Source organism: Typopeltis vanoorti, chromosome 6, assembly GCF_054136105.1.
Source record: "Typopeltis vanoorti isolate ZY-2024b chromosome 6, IOZ_Tvanoo_1.0, whole genome shotgun sequence".
Taxonomy (NCBI): domain Eukaryota; kingdom Metazoa; phylum Arthropoda; class Arachnida; order Uropygi; family Thelyphonidae; genus Typopeltis; species Typopeltis vanoorti.
In genome coordinates this window covers 21,075,345-21,096,156 of record NC_143554.1, presented here as the reverse complement: position 1 = coordinate 21,096,156, position 20,812 = coordinate 21,075,345, and the positions used below count along the sequence as shown (strand labels likewise).

General features: G+C 37.4%; 1 protein-coding gene across 4 annotated transcripts in view; it reads left to right on the top strand.

Moving 5' to 3' along the window:
- LOC150105326 (echinoderm microtubule-associated protein-like CG42247) overlaps window positions 1–20,812 on the top strand; it is a 375,243-nt gene that overhangs the window by 248,187 nt on the left and 106,244 nt on the right. For all 4 annotated transcript variants that reach the window (XM_090394708.1, XM_090394707.1, XM_090394705.1 and 1 more), the window contains one exon: window positions 14,459–14,584. In XM_090394708.1, the coding sequence (XP_090250834.1) occupies window positions 14,459–14,584 (126 nt within the window). The remainder of the gene's footprint in view (window positions 1–14,458; window positions 14,585–20,812) is intronic.

The window sequence follows — 20,812 nt, the reverse complement described above, 5'->3', positions numbered from 1 at the left end:
GCCTTAAAAGAAGACATGAATAAATTGAGTGATTGGGCATGGGAATGGGGATATGAATTCAATGTTGCAAAATGTAAGGTTTTAAAATTTGGAAAACAAAAATGGGATGTTAAAGAGGAAATAAGAGATCTGGGGTGATAGTGGATAAAGATCTGAAATTTAGGGGAGACATAGCCAAAATTGTGACGACAACACAAAGGCTTTTGGAAATGATGTGATGGTCACTGACTTGTAGAGGTAGGGAGATTCTTGTTCCATTGTATAAGGCTTTGGTTAGGCCACACATGGACTATTGTGCCCAGATTTGGTCACCTGGTTTTCAGAAGGGTAAAGAGATGTTGGAAGGGTCCAGAGGTGACTGACTAAGGTAGTTTCTAACCTCTGGAATATTGAGTATGAGGAAAGATTGAGAAGATGCAACTTGCAGAGTCTGGTGGACAGGAGGAAGAGGGGAAGATATGATAGAGACCTACAAGTTATTAAGGGGTTGTTATAAGATCAGTGCTGGAGAGGTTCTACAGAAAATGGTGAGAGATCAGGGGAGAATCAGAGGTCATCCCTGGAAACTGTATAAAGAGGGTGTGAGTAGGGGGGTGAGAAGCAGGTTTTTTTAATGCAGAGTTGTAAATGATTGGAATGCCTTGCCTGAGAGTGTGGTGTCTGCAGAGAATTTGAGTGTGTTTAAAGCATGGTATGATGAGCTATGTGTATGATAAAAGGACCTCCTATAGGACCTCCATGGGGTCTTGGGTAATAATAATAATAACAATAATAATTAATAATAAAGTTAGTTATGATTTATTATCTTTAGACATGCTTTCTCTACTAGGCACTACTTGCATCATCAATATACCTATAACTTGGCTGTCTGCTTGTTCTTTTCTCCTGTCATCCTGACATTAAACATCTGTTTTGCTAATCTTTCCTCTCCTATTCTAAGTGACATTTACATCTTAGATTACTTCTTTTAATGTTATGCAATGATCAGCATTCATTGTGGTAAAATTATGGAGACTTCTACTGTGTTAGGAGTAATAACTTTAATTTCCCAATGTTTTGACCTTCATTAATTAAGATCATCATTTGGAGCGCACACACACACACACACACATATATATGCAGAGAAAAAAGTTACATTTCAATTCAAACAGTGTGCCAGAGTATTACTAATTTGGTCAACCATTACTCTACTGATCTCTGGTGAAAAACAAAACAAACAAACAAACAAAAAACATCAAAGCTACAGTCCTGTTTTACACTGCCAGAGATCAAATTCTTATTCACTTTAATAATACAGCATTAGTGGCTGAGGTTTGCTATAAACAAATTATCATTAAGCTCCTTTAGTGCCATGATCCCAACGTTTGGCTCAAATACATTTGAGGATATTTTCACTATCTAGTCACCTGGCTGCCAACATTTAGATACCTTTCCCATTCTTCTGAATAAACAACACAAATCCCTACAGTTTACCATTGAAAGTGAAAGTCAGAACATTCTTCCATTTTTGGATACATCTGTCACACATCTATCTTTGAGTAGTGTGTAGCATTCACTTCCTAGCATAAGCATTATACATACTGGTAGACTCTTACCACCACCAAACACAAAAATGAGGTATCATTAACATACTCGAAACAGAACTATAAATCAACATCATCCAATGCCTACATTCGATCCATAAACAGTACCAAACAACATAAATAGTGAAGGCTAATCCCACTCTCTTCATGAAAGCTAACCCTACCTTCGAAGTAGGTGGAATTAGCCTGCCTCATTCAACTAATCCTCATAATCATAGAGTGCAAATTATTGTAATGTATATGTCAATACAGTGTATAATAATAAATGATACTGATATGAAAAAAACTAGGTGTATTTATATTCAAAGAAAAAATATTAAAAAGAAATAAAGTACTCTGAACTATGTGCAGAATTTTTACATAGCAGAAAATGTAATATGTCTCAATTGTGCATATGTAAATGCTCTGTATGATGATAATAGAAAAAATTATTATTTTTCAAAAAAAAATTATTATATAGAGAAATATCTATTGTTATTGTGTATATATATATATATATATATATACTGTAAAAATGCAAAAAAAATAAAAAAACTGTAATAATCATCATTGTTAATATTATAATAATATACCTTGTAAACAGTTATTATTATTATTATTTAAAAAATATTATTATAAATATTATATATAAATAATAAAGTTTGATTGATTGAAAAAAAAATCTTACTTCCATGGAGTCAAAGGACTCATCATGGGTGGTCTATATTCTCTCATGCAAAAAGATCATTACACTGTATCTCAAACCCATTCATGGTCCCTCCCCCACTCTCAGGCAATGCACTCCATGCAAAGAACCTTCCCTGCACAGCTTCCAGGAATGGCCTCTACTTATACCCTTGTCTCCCTCTACTCCATGAAATATCTTATCCATGTTAATTTGGTAACAACCTCTCACCAATTTATATATTTCAATCATATCCCCTCTTCTTCTGGTATTCATAAGGCTCTGTAAGTTGTACTCCCTCAATCTATTCTTGTATCTGACATTCCATAGACTTCGACACTAACTTAGTAAATCTTCTCTGGACCCTCTCAGTACATCCTCATTCCCCCTAAAACTAGGTGACTAAATCTGTGCACAGTGGTCCATATGTGGCCTGATCAAAGCCTTATAAAAGGGTACCATAACTTCTTTGCTTCTACATACCAATGTCCTCCTCATTATTGCCATAATATGTTGGGATATGATTACAATTTCAGCAATGTGACCCTTAAACTTTGAATCTGTCCACCATGGCTCCCAGATCTCTCATTTCCTTTACCTCCTTCAAAATTTCTCCATTAATTGTATACACTGCATTCCTACCCTGCTTACCAGATTTCAAGATCTTGCACTTGCAACATTAAAACTGAAATGCTCCAATCATTTACCCAATACTTGTTCTGATATGCAAGCATTTTATTCTAAAATGCTTGCATATCAGAACAAGTATTATCGGCAATATTTTGCTAAAAATTGGCTATAGGAAATACTATCAGCAAAACTCTTCATAAGATTGCACCTAAAAATAAATTAGATAACAATAAATTCTTAGCTATTCCACATATTAAAGAGTTATCAGAAAAAATAAACTGAATACTACACATACACAATCTTAATGACACCTTTAAACTTATGGCAAAATTAAACTTATTTAATTCTTCCAAGGATCCCTTTCCTCCTGGAGTGGGCACATGATTTCTATCTAGAAAAAGAAACTCAAATGATAACTATGGTAAATTTGGCCTTTCTGACCTTGGCCTGGATACTCGGCACAGAATTTTCGGAAAAGCACATATTCCTTGCATCACACCAAAACTTGGCATGAGTACAAATGTATAGAAGTGTGTGAAATTCTAATAAACTGCTCTGATCTCAACAATATTGATGACATATATTTGAGGATGGCTTAATGGTGAGTGAGCAGAAGGTATCTGAGGAATAATCTTGATGTGAATAAGGCGATAGGATTTAATGACATAACACCATGCATCCCAGACGAGCTTCTGTCATGTTTTCATATGCAGCTGTTGCCTCTTTATTTGCTGTTTTTTAAACCAAAGTTTGTTATAGCAATTACTTAGTCCTGAATATTTTGACTTGATATATTTAGTAGTATAACATAATCTGAATAATATAGAAAGCTGAATCAAATTTCTCCAGTTTTGATATCAGGTTTAATGCAACTTTCCCTGATCACATGATCTATATAGATAACAAATAATGGTGGACCTGATATATACGATTTTACATCATAATCATCTTCTGTATCTCCCTTAATTCACACTGCGCTGGCCTGGTTGGCCGAGTGGTTAGTGTATCCACTCTCTAGCCAAAAGGCTGTGGGCTGGAATCCCGCTGTGTGAGCATGGATATTTGTGATTTGTTTTGAAAATACTAGTGGTGGTAGTGGGCAGTAGATGCCATTGGTGTAGATGATGTGGTTCGCTGTAGTTGGTGGATTGAGTGATGGAGACGGAGAGTTGTGGAGTGAGTGCCTCCCTCGATGAGTCTTTGGACTCCCTGGAGGTGTGATGTATTAATAATAATAATAACAATAAATGTAGAAGTAGGCCAGTCACCTATCCAACTCACTAATCTATATCTAATCCCATCTATTCCAATTTAAGTAACAGCTTGACACGTGACAGCCTATCAAAAGCCTTTGCAAAATCTAAATGTAACATTGTATGTGCATCTCCTTTCTCTAATGCATTTGTCACCTTGTTATAATAACTAAGTAGAGTGCTAAAACATGATCTTCTTTAACAAACCCCAGCTATCCATCAATGAGAATGTTGCTGTTTCAACGTATTTCTGAATCTTGATCTTTACTAACCTCTGCAACACTTTAATAACTAGACACCAGGAATACCTATAATTTGAAGCTCTGGGAAATTTTTTTCCCCACCTCATTAGCTAACTGCTACTCATAACGCACTTTCCCCATCCTTAGATGCAAACCTTGTAATGGTGGGGAAAGTTAAGTTCCTTGTCTGTTCTTTCTATTCTTCATACAAATGATTATTACAACACATCTTGTGCTACCTCCATAATGTCCTCTTCTACTTCCAGATTACATGCCTCATCTCTTTATTTGTTCATTTTATACCTGTCTTATTTAACCTTCTGACCCTTGTAATATGCAAATGGATTACAATTGCACATTACTTCTGCTAGATAATTCTTGAATAGTAATTATGCAGCACTGATCTCCTTTCCACCATGCTTATCATTCTATGATATTGCTGTCAGATGTTTTCTGAGTTTATCATGATCACTAGCCTTATAGTTCCCATTTATATCTCTTTTTCGTGGAAGTGTTCACATGACTAGCCACCACCCAAGTGATTACACCAGGGTCACTCTCACCAGCTTGAAGATTTGCCACCTCATTTATAATTACATGCTTTGATAAGATGATCAAATCCAAGACTCTCTTTTTGAAGTTAAAATGCAGTTAACTTCAATTGAAATGATGGTATAACAATCTTATTTTGACGTACATATTGTATATATTATTATTATTATTATTATTATTACCCCAAGACCTCATGGAGTCAAAAACTCATCTGGAAGGTCCTTTTATCACACACACATCTCATCATACCGAGCCTTAAACACACTCAAACTCCTTGCAGACACCACACTCTCAGGCAAGGCATTCCAATCATTCACAACTCTGCACGAAAAAACCTGCCTCTCACTCCCCTACTCACACCCTCTTTATACAGTTTCCAGGGATGACCTCTGGTTCTCCCCTGATCTCCCACTATTCTCTGTAGAACTTCTCCACCATTGATCTTATAACAACCCCTTACCAACTTGTAGGTCTTTATCATATCTCCCCTCTTCCTCCTCTCCACCAGACTCTGCAAATTACATCTTCTCAATCTTTCCTCATACTCAACATTCCAGAGGTCAGAAACTACCTTGGTCAGTCGCCTTTAGACCCTTTCCAACATCTCTTCATCCTTCTGAAAACCTGGCGACCAAGTCCATGTGTGGCCTAATCAAAGCCTTATACAACGGAACAAGAATCTCCCTACTTCTACAAGTCAGTGTCCCTCACATCATTCCCAGAAGCCTTTGTGTTGTCTTCACAATTTTGGCAATGTGTCCCCTAAATTTTAGATCCTTATCCACAATCACCCCCAGATCTCTTATTTCCTCTACCTCCAACAATATATTCTCACCAAGCATAAATTCTGCATCCCATCTTTGTTTTCCAAATTTTAAAACCTTACATTTTGCAACATTGCACTCACATCCCCATTTCCATGCTCAATTTATTCAAGTCTTCTTGCAAGGCCACAACATCTTCACTACTCTTTATGGTTTTTTTCCAACTTTGCATCATCTGCAAACAACTGAATATCTCCATCCAAATCTTCGCCAATATCATTAATATACAAGCTAAACAGTAATGGCCCTAAAACAGACCCCTGAGGCACTCCACTAGTGACTTTCCTTTTCCTGGATATCACACCCCCATACACAACTTGTTGATACCTATCAGATAGCCAGTCTCCAATCCAATACACTAATCTAATATCCAACCCCATCTGCTCTAGTTTGACTGTCAACTTATCATGAGGTACTCTATCAAAAGCTTTTGCGAAATCCAAGTATAATACTGTGTATCCTTCTCCTCTGTCCAAGGAAACAGTCACTTTATTGTAATAAATAAGTAGATTACTAAAACATCACCTTCCTTTAGCAAATCCATGCTGTCCATCAAAGATTATACCATTGTTGTCAACCCAACTCTGGATCCTATTTCTCACAAGCTTCTCCAACAACTTAACCACATCTGACACACAGATAGGCCTATAGTTTGATGCTTGAGTTCGATCACCTCCTTTATGAAGTGGCACAATCTTGCCCTCCTTCCACTCCTTAGGAACTTGACCAAGTGCAAGACTCGTATTAAAAAAATATGTCAAGGCAGGTGTCAACTCTCTGGCACTTTCCTTCAGAATATGCGGTGATATATTATCAAGTCCCACAGCCTTATTTACATCTAGTTTACTCTACTCCCCAAACACCTCTTGCTCACTTACAGTCAGTCTCTCCTCCCCATCAACAACTGCTCTCAATCTCTCCATGAAGTCACATTCACAAGATTGAAATATCTTTATGAACTGCTCATTAAGTGTCTCCACCACACATTCTGCTACAGCTGTCTTTATACCATTTCCTCCAATCAATGTCATCCTTCCATAATCATTCTTTCTTTTGCTGGCTACATATCGAAAGAACTCTGTAGGATTCTTTTTGGCTTCATTAGCTAACTGCTGTTTATATCTCTCTTTAGCTACTCTCACCAACCAAGTCACCCTCCTTGCCTGGTCTTTGTAGACCTCATGAAATTGGTATTTCCACTTCTCTTATGCTGCCTCCACAATGCCCTTTTTCTCTGTATTGCATGCGTAATCTCCTTATTCATCCATCTCACACCTACCTTATTTAACCTTCTCACCCTTGGAATACATTCAGACATTGCATCTGCTAGATAGTTTTTGAAAATTCCCCAAGCTGCGTTGATCTCTTTTCCAGCTAACTCCTTATTGCATGCTACACCCGCAAGCTGTCTCCTGAGCTCTTCATAATCACCGTAATGAATATATAATTCATTACGATGTAAATAATTACAACAGTTATTAATAAAGTTGTTTAAAAAAAAATGCTGAATACACCAGTTAAGTTATCGTCAAATCACTGAAGTTAAGCAGCATTGGACCTGCTCAGTACTTGGGAGGGTGATCACCTGGGAACACCAGGTGCTGCTGGCTTTGTTTTGGGAGTGGGGATACATTGCAAGGTTCAGTGTTGAATGTAAGGTTTTAAAATATGGAAACAAAGATGGGATGTAGAATTTATGCTTGGTGGGGATATATTGTTTGAGGTGGAGGAAATAAGAGATCTTGGAGTGATAGCGGATAAGGATCTAAAATTTAGCACACATTGCCAAAACTGTGAGGATAATGAATTCTGTGAATGATGCAGATGACAATGACTTTTAGAAATAAGGTGATTCTTTTTCTATTGTATAAGGCTTAGATTAGGACTCATATGGACTACTGTGCACAGATTTGGTCACCTGGTTTTCAAAAAGATGAAGGGATGTTGGAAAGGATCCAGAGGTGACTGACTAAGGTGGTTTCTGATCTCTGGAGTGAAGAGTATGAGGAAAGGTTGAGAAGATGTAATTTACAGAGTCTGATGGATAGGAGGAAAAAGGGTGATATGATAAAGACATAAAAGTTGTTAAGGGATTGTTTTAGGTTCAATGTTGAAGAGGTTTTTCATAAAATGGTGGGCGATCAGGGGAGAACAAGAGGTCATTCCATGAAGCTGTATAAAGAGGGTGTGAACAAGGGAGTAAGAAGTAGGTTTTTCGCATGCAGAGTTGTGAATGATTGGAATGCCTTGCCTAAGAATGTGGTGTCTAGAGAGAATTTGAATGTATTTATGGCATGTATGATGAGCTGTGTATGACAAAGAGACCTTCTAGATGAGTCTATGACTCCATGGAGTTTTCGGGTAATAATAATAATCACAAATTCTGAAAGAGATTTGGCACCTCATTTATAATAACATGCTACAATAGCTTACAGAAAGATATTTTAAATTTAAACAAAACAGCCAAAGATTATGGAATGATAATATCAACAGAAAAATCAAAAACGATGTCCTTTAAAAGAAAAAAATATTCAATAAGAGCTTGTTCATCACAAGAAGATGCACAAGGTTTGTTTTCAGAAAAGTAGAATGAGTAAAGTGATTGTGGTATTCGATATGAGGAATAAGCAAGCAAAAGAGTTAGTAGTGGTACTAGAATCAAATGACTTGATTACAAATTAATCAAGTCATTTGATTTGAAAAACAAGAATGTAAGGCTGTATATCAGGATGTTGTTCAGAAGAATAAAAGATAATAGTGTGATTGAAAAGGTAGTCGTGTTATCCAGGTATGACAGTAATGAGATAAGGAGGCAAGCAAGGATTATGAATATGTTAGTAGAAATATAAGAAAAAAAAGAAATGCAGTTTGTGAATGCATGGATTGAGTTTAAAGGATTAATGGGATTCTATAAGAGTGATGGATTGCGTTTGAATTGGATGCCACCCAACTCCTCATTCCATGCTTTCAGCTTGCAGCTGTAGCATGGAATTTGGGTGTAAAGGAGATCAGTGCTGCTTGGTACTATTCAAGAATTATCTAGTATAATAAATGTTTAACTGTATTCTAAGAGTCATAAGGTTAAATAAGGTAGATTGAAAATGGATGAATTTAGAGATTAAGCATATAGTACAGAGGAAGAAGGCATTGCAGAGGCCATATGACATGAGTGGTAATAATCAGTTCCATGAGAAGTACGTGAAACATGCAACAAGTATGACTTGGTTTGTAAGATTAGAAAAGGTGCAGTATGAGAAGTGGGTGTTAGCTAATAAAGCCAAAAAACAAACAAAAAAAAAATCCTAGGGATTCTTTCCATATGTAGCTAGCAGAAAAAAAGAATTAATATGGAAGAATGGCAAATGAAGAAAACATTAAAAGGATAATTGCTGCAGAGGATATAGATGAAATATTAAATGAGTAGTTCATAAAAGTATTTCAGCTTTGTGAATGTGACATTGTGTGGAGTTTGAGAGCAGCAGAAGGGGAGGAGGAGAGACTGACTGTGAGTGGTCAAGAGATATATGGAAAATGGAGTAAACTTGATGTTGATAAGGCTTTAAGACTTGATATATCACCATGTGTTTGGAGGGAATGTGCTAGGGAGTTGAAAGCTGTTGGCATATTGTTAAATATGAGTCTTACATTACATCAAGTTCCAAAGGAGTGGAATGAAGACAAAATTGTACTATTTCATAAAGGAGGTGACAGAACTCAAGCTACAAATTATAGGCCAATCTCTGGTGCTGTGATTTCAGGTGCTGTGATTCAAGTGTTTGGGAGGTTATGAGAACCAGGATCCAGAATTGGGTTTGACAACAGTGCACTATGAGAAGTGGTATTCTCTTTGATGGACAGCATGGATTTGTTAAAGGAAGTTCGTGATTTAGTAATCTACTTACTTATTAATAATGTGTAAGGTGCATTGAACAAGAAGATGGATACACAGTAGTATACCTAGATTTTGCAAAGGCTTTCGATAGATTACCACATGATAAGCTGATGTTAAACTAGAATAGATGGGATTAGATGTTATATTAGTGCATTAGGTATCAGCAAGTTGTGTATGGTGGAGCAATATCTCAGAAGAGGAAAGTGTTGTAACTCAAGGGTTGGGCCATTGCTGTTTAATCTCTGTGTTAATTTTCAGTTGTTTTGCAAATAATGCAAAGATGGGAAAAACTATAAGAAGTAGAGCAGATGTTGTGAATCTGGCATCTTTCCTTCTTTTAGTATTCTATTAAAAAGTTCAACCAACCAACCAATCAATTCCTTTCTTTCCCATTATCTTCCAAACTTCTGCCAGGACTCCACCTGGCTCCAAAGACTTATGAGGTTTCATTTTCTTTAAGACTGCCTCTACTTCATGTGCTGACATTTTGTTAATTACTCCCATATTAGGTATTACATGTTCTATTTGCTTAAACTCCTCATTCAACAATCCATTAAAATACCTTCCCACCCACTCTTTATGTCATCCTCCCATGTAAGGGTTTTCATCTTGATGCATTTAACATGCTGGATGGCCCTCATCTTTCTTTCTTTTGCTTTTACCAGTCTATATATATATATATTTTTTTTTTATTTTAGTTCTCTGCCATTACTTGAAAGTGCATCTTATCTATTTAATTGCCTCTTGAAAGCCTCAACTCCACCACCACATTTCCCTTTGGTGTAGTCTTTTCCCCTTTGTTTCTTCAACAACCTCTTTTGCACATACTTTGATATCCTTGACCATCTGTGCCCACATTTCCATAATTTCCATATCCTAGTTTCACCTTACATTTGTTGACAGTTTCTCTCTAAACTCCATTTCTTTTGCTCCCCCTTTAATTTCCACCATTTTATTTTTGCCCTTGTTAATGGTTTATATTATTATTTTGACTTTTAAGCAGTGTATCCATCACCAACAACCTATGTTGGCCAAAAGACGTTCTTCAGGTATGACTTTGCAATTTTTATAATGCTGTAATGCTTTTCTTCTAGCTAAGAAGAAATCAATCTGTGATCTATTGTTTCCACTCTTGAACATTATAAGATGTTCCTCTCTTTTTTGGAAAAAAGTATTAACAATTGACAAATCATAGGCCATTTCCAGAATCATTTTCCCATCTTCATTTTTCTCTCCATAACCAAAACCACCATGGATTCTTTCAAATCCTTCATTAATTCTCCCCACATGTCCATTTAGATCTTCACCTACACTATTTCCAGCAATACTTCATCCAAATCTTCCCAGAATCCCAACTTTGTTACTTGATCTGACCTGATTGTGGTGCATAGACACATAACATTTATGACTTCTGTTTCTAACACCATCTTTACAGCCATCAACCAGTCACTTTTTCTTTAAACTTCCACCACTTTCTCCTTCACAACATTGTTCAGAACAATACCAACTCCCATTTCTTGATGTTGTCCAGCCTGTATAAAGCAACTTAAATCCTTCTCCTGTCTCCTTTGATTTTTCACCCTTTCACTTTGTTTCTTGAAGATAAGCTATATTAATTCTTCAATATATCTGCCAGTTCTGAACTCTTTCCTGTTAAGGTTCCAACATTCCAGGTTGCCATTCTAATTTTAGTTTTCTGAACTAGCTTCTTTACCTGTAGTCGTCCAGAATCACATGGGAACCCTTGTCCATTTCTCACGACAACAGGGCGCCATTGTCGTGCTTCACCTACAAGGCATGCCCTAGCATTCTTTGTAATAGATCATGGACTCATCATTATATTGATGTGGTAAAAGCTTTCCAGCAGGCTGCTGATCTGATGCCTACCCTCCTCCTTTTTCAACCGGGCTTGGGACTAGCATTGGCAGAGTTACAGAGTATACACTTGGTTGGGATATATTGGACAAGGAGGAGGAAATAAGAAATATTGGTGTCATGGTGGATAAGGATCTAAAATTTAGAGAATACATTGCAAAAATTGCGAAGACAACACAATGAATTTTGGCAGTGATGCAGAAGAGAATTGAGAATGAATGTAGTTAAGAAAGGGATGAGATCTATAAGTTTACTCTTATACAGTGATGCATAATTAGAATGATTTGAGTTTGGAGGTGGTGAGTGCAAGTAGTGTGAAAAAATTTAAGAAAATTCATAACTTATTTTTTAACAGTATTAATAACACCCAAGAATTTTATCAAAGAGATGTTTTATTAACTGCTTATATTTAAGCAGTTAATAAAACATCATCAGCATCATCAGAGCAGAACACACTTGTACACATGACAATGAGTGAGCGAAACAATACAATTGCAATGGACAAAAGATCTAAAGTCCAATTTTTGGCACCTTCTAATGGGGGAAAAAAAAACAGCTATGCAGGAGTGTCTCTTAGGATAACAGTCTCCCAGATTTTTGGCAAATTAATGCAACCATATTTGTTAAGGTTGAGAGAATTCTTCAGAGGCATTGCTGACTCAAAAAAATTTTTCCGATCTGTAACGACTCCTAAATAGCACATTCAGTTTCTTCCATCTAATCCCGTGAGAAGGAGTGTCCAAAGTGTGGTCTGCCAGTCCTGATTTACCATAGCAATAGTAGCGAATGTATTTTTCATGTTCTTCCAGGTGGATGTTAACTAATCTTCCTGTTTGCTCATAATAGGCCAAGTCACAGCCACAGGGAACTTCATACACTCCTGGGTGTGCTAAAGGGTGAAGTTTATCCTTAGGCGAGCAGATCAGAGTTGCTGGTTTGAAATGAGGCTTGAAAGTGGTGCGAAGGCCTGCTTCATCAATACTTTGATTATCTTTTCTGATGTACCTCTGACATAGGAAATAGAAATGGTAATGTTTTGTTCTTGTGTATTAGGGTAGGGCAGAGTAATGGGACTATGTAGGGATTATAGCCATTGGCCAAGAACATATGACGCAGAAATTTGAGTTCTGTGGTCAGAGCTGTATCGTTAGGACAAATGGCTCTGGAACAAATGTCCTTCCTTAAACGATGCCCTGACAATGATATCATTCCATCTTTTCTGAAATTTAAAGAAAAGTTACAATTGGCAAAGGCACATCATATTTATCGATGGGCGAGTTTAGTGCTTCTTCGAGAACAAATCACCATTACTACTTGCATAGATGTTAGTAAATTAAACAGCTCTATCACAGCTCTACAACAAGAACTAATCAACGTGTTAAATCCTGAAATGTGGACTGTCCTACATCACATCTCAAAGTTACAGCAATAAAAGAATTTACAAAACTAAAAAGCAGACACCTGAAGAAATATGAACTCCTATAACAGCACCAACATACCAAGTCCCAACCGCAACTTTGACAAGACCGCGTGGTGGTGGTAAACCTATCGTCTAAAACACTCACTGAAGAAGCCAAGAACGCTTTCAGTCCAGGGCATAACTTTGCTGTCACGCCTCATATCCCTTGTAGTGCCAAGGGATACGAGACTGTGAGCTGGTGGATGAAGGTTATTCTGTTGCAAAAGAGACTTGTATGAGTTTGTGGTCTGAATTACCAAGAAGAGAACCAACAACCACAGTATACCTGGAAGGTGAGCTTGTTAAGAGAAGAGGTCAAGTGTGCTGATAAATAGGAAGGAATTGTCAGGTATTTTGGCAAGAATATTGATGATCTGAAATAGGTCATTGCTGATGGCAAACAGCATTTCTGCCTGCTTGATCGGTGATACTGGAGAAGGAAACCAATATGAGTTGTTCTTCAGAGATCAGAGAAAAGAAAGGAATCTGTTAATGTGCTCAAGAGTTGGAGGTTTGGAGCTTGTATTCATTTCTGAAAATGGCATGGAGAAGACTCCCAAATGACAGAGGTATATAGAATGAAAGAAGAAGAAGAAGATGAGCAGTTAATTCAGTGAGTCTGGAGTTGAATGGTATATGGATGACAACCAGCAGTTGCCTGTTTTTGTAATTGATTAGACGGAAGTGCAGGAATAGTTGGTAGGTAATTCAGTAGAACAATATCCATGGAAATACCTATGGAGAAGGCATAATGCAGAAACAAGCATTTGTAGGAAAGCAACTGAAGAGAGTCAGCGAGAACAGGTTGTCTACTAGGCAAATAGTTCTCTTCCATACTTGGTTTATTTATTCCATACTTGATTTATTCATTTATTTATTCATACTTGATTTAGTCATCATATTATACTAAAATGATATTTTATCATACATTGTAGAATTTTAAAATGCTCTTAATCAGCTTATTTCACTTGCTTCATTTCATTTATTAATCATTAAGTTCACTTAGTGAAAAGTTTAACATCATGTGGAAGTACAGTTTAATAAGTTGCTGGTTTCTGTTTATAGTCCCTCTGTAGCATGTTCAGAAGAATAACATAGTATCTTGGGTTTGAAAAATTAGGAGCCTGTCTAAAATGTAAATAGTAGTTGTAAAATTTTAAACTCAAGAGGAGCTGGTCAGTGTTATACATTATGATGGAAATTCTTCCTCTGAGAAATTCATCCCTCTCGCTTGCACACACACAAGATAAACTAGCCAAAAATTACGTATGATTTTCAGGCATTTCAGACTATGGGGATGTGCTGAATTTCCCCATTTTATCAAAAATTAGGCTTATATAAGCTGAAATATTTTTCCACAATAGTCTTGTGTGCTAATGCATAAAGAGAGATGAGACCTGTTATTGATTCTATGGATGCATGTTGCTTTTCTAAATTTGTAGACTTTTTTCTTACTAATGTTGTTTTTGGTATTGAATTTTTAGGGTGGTGTAAGTGTGTTGTTGATGCTTCCTGATGGAATTTTGTTGTCTGGATGTAGCAAAGAAGTGGAGGGAAATATCAGGGCATGGGACACTGACAGAAAGTTCTCCCAAGCTGCAGTTGCCACGGTAGGATATATTCATGTATAACTAAATCTGTTTTGTTTCTTAGCAGATTGTAATGTTAAATGCAGCTGTTAATTCATTCCTTATAATAATATTTATTTCATAAGTTTTATTGCTGTTTGTATCTTCAAGTTTATTTTATTTTTTTTTATTATTATTATTATTATTAAACAAGACCTCATGGAGTCAAAGACTCATCTAGGAGGTCCTTTTATCTCACACACATCTCATCATACCGGGTCTTAAACACATTCAAACTCCTTGCAGACACCACACTCTCAGGCAAGGCATTCCAATCATTCACAACTCTGCACGAAAAAAACCTGCCTCTCACTCCCCTACTCACACCCTCTTTATACAGTTTCCAGCGATGACCTCTGGTTCTCCCCTGATCTCCCACTATTCGCTGTAGAACTTCTCCACCATTGATCCTATAGCAACCCCTTACCAACTTGTAGGTCTCTATCATATCTCCCCTCTTCCTTCTCTCCACTAGTCTCTGCAAATTACATCTTTTCAATCTTTCCTCATACTCGACATTCCAGAGGGCAGAAATTACCTTAGTCAGTCCCCTTTGGACCCTTTCCAACATCTCTTCATCCTTCTGAAAACCAGGTGACCAAATCTGGGCACAATAGTCCATGTGTGGCCTAATCAAAGCCTTATACAATGGAACAAGAATCTCCCTACTTCTACACGTCAGTGTCCTCCTCATCATTCCCAGAAGTCTTTGTGTTGTCTTCACAATTTTGGCGATGTGACCCCTAAATTTTAGATCCTTATCCACTATCACTCCCAGATCTCTTATTTCCTCTACTTCCAACAATATATTCTTACCAAGCATAAATTCTGCATCCCATCTTTGTTTTCCAAATTTTAAAACCTTACATTTTGCAACATTGAACTCACATCCCCATTTGCTTGCCCAATCAATCAATTTATTCAAGTCTTCTTGCAAGGCCACAACATCTTCACTACTCTTTATGGTTCGTCCCAACTTTGCATCATCTGCAAACAACTGAATATCTCCATCCAAATCTTCGCCAATATCATTAATATACAAGTTAAATAGTAATGGCCCTAAAACAGATCCCTGAGGCACTCCACTAGTGACTTTCCTTTACCTGGATATTGCACCCCCATACACAACTTGTTGATACCTATCAGATAGCCAGTCTCCAATCCAATGCACTAATCTAATATCCAACCCCATCTGCTCTAGTTTGACTGTCAACTTATCATGAGGCACTCTATCAAAAGCTTTTGCGAAATCCAAGTATATTACTGTGTATCCTTCTCCTCTGTCCAAGGAAGCAGTCACTTTATTGTAATAAGTAAGTAGATTACTAAAACACGACCTCCCTTTAGCAAATCCATGCTGTCCATCAAAGATTATGCCATTGTTGTCAACCCAACTCTGGATTCTAGTTCTCACAAGCTTCTCCAACAACTTAACCACAACACCCGACACACAGATAGGCCTATAGTTTGATGCTTGAGTTCGATCACCTCCTTTATGAAGTGGCACAATCTTGCCCGCCTTCCACTCTTTAGGGACTTGACCAAGTGCAAGACTCGTATTAAAAAAATATGTCAAGGCAGGTGTCAACTCTCTGGCACATTCCTTCAGAATACGCGGTGATATATTATCAAGTCCCACAGCCTTATTTACATCTAGTTTACTCAACTCCCCAAACACCTCTTGCTCACTTACAGTCAGTCTCTCCTCCCCATCATCAACTGCTCTTAATCTCTCCATGAAGTCACATTCACAAGATTGAAAGATCTTTATGAACTGCTCATTAAGTATCTCCACCACACATTCTGCAACAGCTGTCTTTATACCATTTCCTCCAATCAATGTCATCCTTCCATAATCATTCTTTCTTTTGCTGGCTACATATCGAAAGAACTCCCTAGGATTCTTTTTAGCTTCATTAGCTAACTGCTGTTCATACCTCTCTTTTGCTACTCTCACCAACCAAGTCACTCTCCTTGCCTGGTATTTGTTGAACTCATGAAATTGGTTACTTCCACTTCTCTTATGCTGCCTCCACAATGCCCTTTTTCTCTGTATTGCATGTTTAATCTCTTTATTCATCCATCTCACACCTAACTTATTTAACCTTCTCACCCGTGGTATACATTTAGACATTGCATCCACTAAATATTTTTTGAAAATCCCCCAAGCTGCATTGATCTCTTTTCCAGCTAACTCCTCATTCCATGCTACACCTGCAAGCTGTCTCCTGAGCTCTTCATAATCACCCCCCTTGTAGTTCCACATATACCCTTTTTTCACAGGGGTCCTTGCACTGCTGGCAACCACCCAAGTAATCACCTCATGGTCACTTTCACCAATTGGTGGATGATTTGATACCTCATTGATAATTACATCCTCCGATGAGATGACCAAATCCAAGACCCTTAATCCTCTTGTGCCCTCTGTTACATACTGTCTGAGGTAGTTATCCCTCAAAAACTCAAGAAACTCATTTTCTTTACTTCCAGTTGCTATCTCTTCATTCCAGTCTATATTGCCATAATTAAAATCACCCATAATGATCACCCTTTTCTTATTTGCTTGGCTTATTTGACTATACATTTCACTATCACCACCATCCACATTACCAGGTCTATAACAACATCCCACCAAGTATTTGATTCTATTCACCTCTATCTCACACCATACTGCCTCAAAACCACTGGCCCCATTTCCTCCTTGCATCTCTACCTTGTATGGACATAACTCTTTCTCTATCATCAATAGCACTCCCCCTCCCTTTTTACCCCTTCTATCCTCACGAAACACATCATACCTTTCCATCTCTATTCCTGTCAGGATGTCATCCTCATCTAACCATGTCTCACTTATTCCAACAATCTCTGGGTGCACAGACGCAATTAGTGCAACCATTTCATCCGCCTTGTTTCTTATACTTCTAGCATTGGTATACAAACACAACAACTCATTTCTGGATCTACAGCTAGTTCCACTGATACCACTCACTCGATGTGATCTCTCCATGCTGGACTGGGGCCATTTCCCTTTCTGCTTCTTCATTTTAGAACCCTTTACAATTCCATCTGTTTCCTTTTGATCCCTGATCATCCCATTACTTTCCTGCCTACACATTCTCTCACCTCCTCTTGGAGCATCCACCTTTCTCACGCTGTGTATCCCTGTCCACCCTGAGCCTCTCCGTTTCCCTGCTCCTCTTGCACACCCATTCTCTCATTATCTATACTCATACCACTCACTTCCACATTCATTTCCACTCCTTCAATCTCTCCTGTCTTACTCTCCTGCTCTTCCACATCACTTCCCTCTTGATCTGATTCATTCTCTCTATTCACTTCTCTACCTTCCAGCAGCAGTCTCTCCAAGCGACTCACACCATAACCACTCAAATGCAGTCCATCGCTCCCATACAGCTCACTCCGTCCCTCAAACTCATTCCACACATTAACAAACTGTACTCCCATCTCCTCACACATTTCAGCCAGAATATCATTCATAATCCTTGCTCTCCGCCTCATTTCACCACAATCATACCTAGGCAACACACTGACCACCCTTCCTGTCACACTATTCTCCTTTATCTTTCCAAGCAGTCTCCTGACATTCATTTTGACATGCTCTTTGTTCTCTCTCAAATCATTTGTTCCAATTAATACAATTAACTCTTTTGCTCGTTCCCGCCTCATGTTCAATGCCTCAATCACTCTACTCATTTTACCGCCTGGAAAACATACCTTGTGCATTTTATCCTCTAGCACACCTTTAATAATGGAGTCGCCATACAACGCCACTCGCTCATCTTTTGTTAACTCTTTCATGCCATGATGATTTATTTTAATAGTTTTGACCTGCATTCTCTTAATTTCATTCCGCATCCATTTCATTTCTTGCTTCATCCAATCCAATTCACCTTCTGAACCTCGCGACACATTCACTCTATCATTAAATCTTTCTAACTTTCTAACTCTCGACCCTCTCTTCTCACTTTCCCTCTCATTCATCCTTCTTTGTTTCCGTACTTTCGGTCCAACATACGTCCAACTTTCGCTGTCATTCTTCTCACTTTCACTCTCACATATCTTTCTTTGTTTCCGTACTTTCGGACTAACATGCGTCCAACTTTCGCTATCATTCTTCTCACTTTTACTGTCATTCATCTTTCTTTGGTTCAGTACTTTCGTTCCAACATGCGTCCAACTTTCGCCATCAGTCATTCTTTTTTCGCTATCATTCATTCTTTCGATTTTTTTTACTTGCGGTTTCTGCACCACGCCATTTCTACTTTCATTCGTTCTCTCAATTTCGTTTCTTTCCGCCTCACTTTTGTCCCTTTTAACATCCGTTACGGTTGTCAAATCGCTCTTTTTCTTTTTTCCTGATTTTTTAACATTTTTTCGCCTGTCTTTCTCACCATTCTCTTTCAAACGTGCACTCACGACACAATCGGTACTAGCACTTTCTGTCATCAACTTCATATTCGCATTCATCAATTCCTCGTTCAGGTCACATTTCGCACACACCCTTCTTCCATCCGCACTAAACATCCACAAATCATTTATGTAATCGAAGGAATACATATAACAGACCTCACACTTAACGAACCTACTGAAATCCAAATTAAAATCATGGAATGACAATGCAGCCGCCATTTTTTTTCTCTGCAGGTTACTAGGTCTAATATTAACGTTTTCGTATTTAGTTTAAGCAAGGAAAAAAACCCCACACTAATAATATCGGTAGCGTACAACGTTTACAGCCGCTCTTACTTAAACAATTACGCATATATACTTAATTATTCCTAGTAAAACTTATCTGAATCAGGAGCTCTTCAAAGCACGTTCGTAGCGCTTGACCCACTAGCGCCCTCTTTTCGCTCTCTCTTTTTTTTTACTCTCTTTTGTATTTGTATTTGTATTTTGTATTTGTACTCTCTCTTCCCCAAACTTATTACTGCACATAACAGAACTAAATTTTATAAACTGCTTTCAGGATTATAATTATATATTTTGGACATGTATATTGTAGCTTTAGAATATATGTAGTAATTCATTTATTATATGAATTACTTGAGAAACTGGTCCTTGGATACTTTTACATGCTTGGCTCCTGAAATTGACTTTCCATCACATATCATCATGTGTGCATCTACCTGTGTCAGATTTATTAATTCCATTACTTGAAAACTGCATTATTCATATTTTTATACTGGATATCTTCTTTTTTTTATAGTAAGAAGCATATAAACATATACTGAAATGAGTATTTATTTGATTGTGTAGGATAGCTGAGATGATATTGAAAGACATGCATCAACAAATTAGCAAAATGAGTGCAGATCTAGTAATTATTATGGAGAACTTCATAATCATAGAATGAAGGGAGGAAAGATCAAATAGCTGGAAGGAAGTGGAATTTATTAACCCTAAGAGATAATTATTAAAACAGCATGTAGTGGAAGGGATTTGGAATTTCAGAAGTTTAGGTCTGTTAAGGATCAAAAGATCAGTAAGCAAGTTAGTCATATTGTCTCCAGTTTGAGAGAATGATTCTGCATTCTTGAATTGCAAAACTACAGACACAATTTTGCATGCAATCTTCTTAACTACAGGGAAGGTGATTATGGCAGGCTTAAGAGACAGCTTGAAGCAGTGTGATGCATAAAAATCTGCAAGAGAAGAAGTTAGCAGTACATGCAAGATGATAATGGAATATCAACGATGCACTTAGGTTGAAAAGATTCAGGCTCAAATCCTTTGTAGAATGCAAAGAAGCTTTTCAGGACTTCTCATCTGAAGGTGAGTTCATCAATCTTATACATAGCATGTTTATTTTCCAGAAACTTGAGTTTTTCATCACACAAAACAGGCATACTAGCCTGAAGAACACATGCAATTTAAAGATGTAGAAGACAGTGCATATAGGATATCTTAAGCAGGTTTATGCCTTGCCTTATCTTTAGCAGTAAGCAGATTTATAAGAAGCTGAGTTGCTTTGCAATGAAAAGCAACTCAGATAATTATTAAAACAGCATGTAGTGGAAGGGATTTGGAATTTCAGAAGTTTAGGTCTGTTAAGGATCAAAAGATCAGTAAGCAAGTTAGTCATATTGTCTCCAGTTTGAGAGAATGATTCTGCATTCTTGAATTGCAAAACTACAGACACAATTTTGCATGCAATCTTCTTAACTACAGGGAAGGTGATTATGGCAG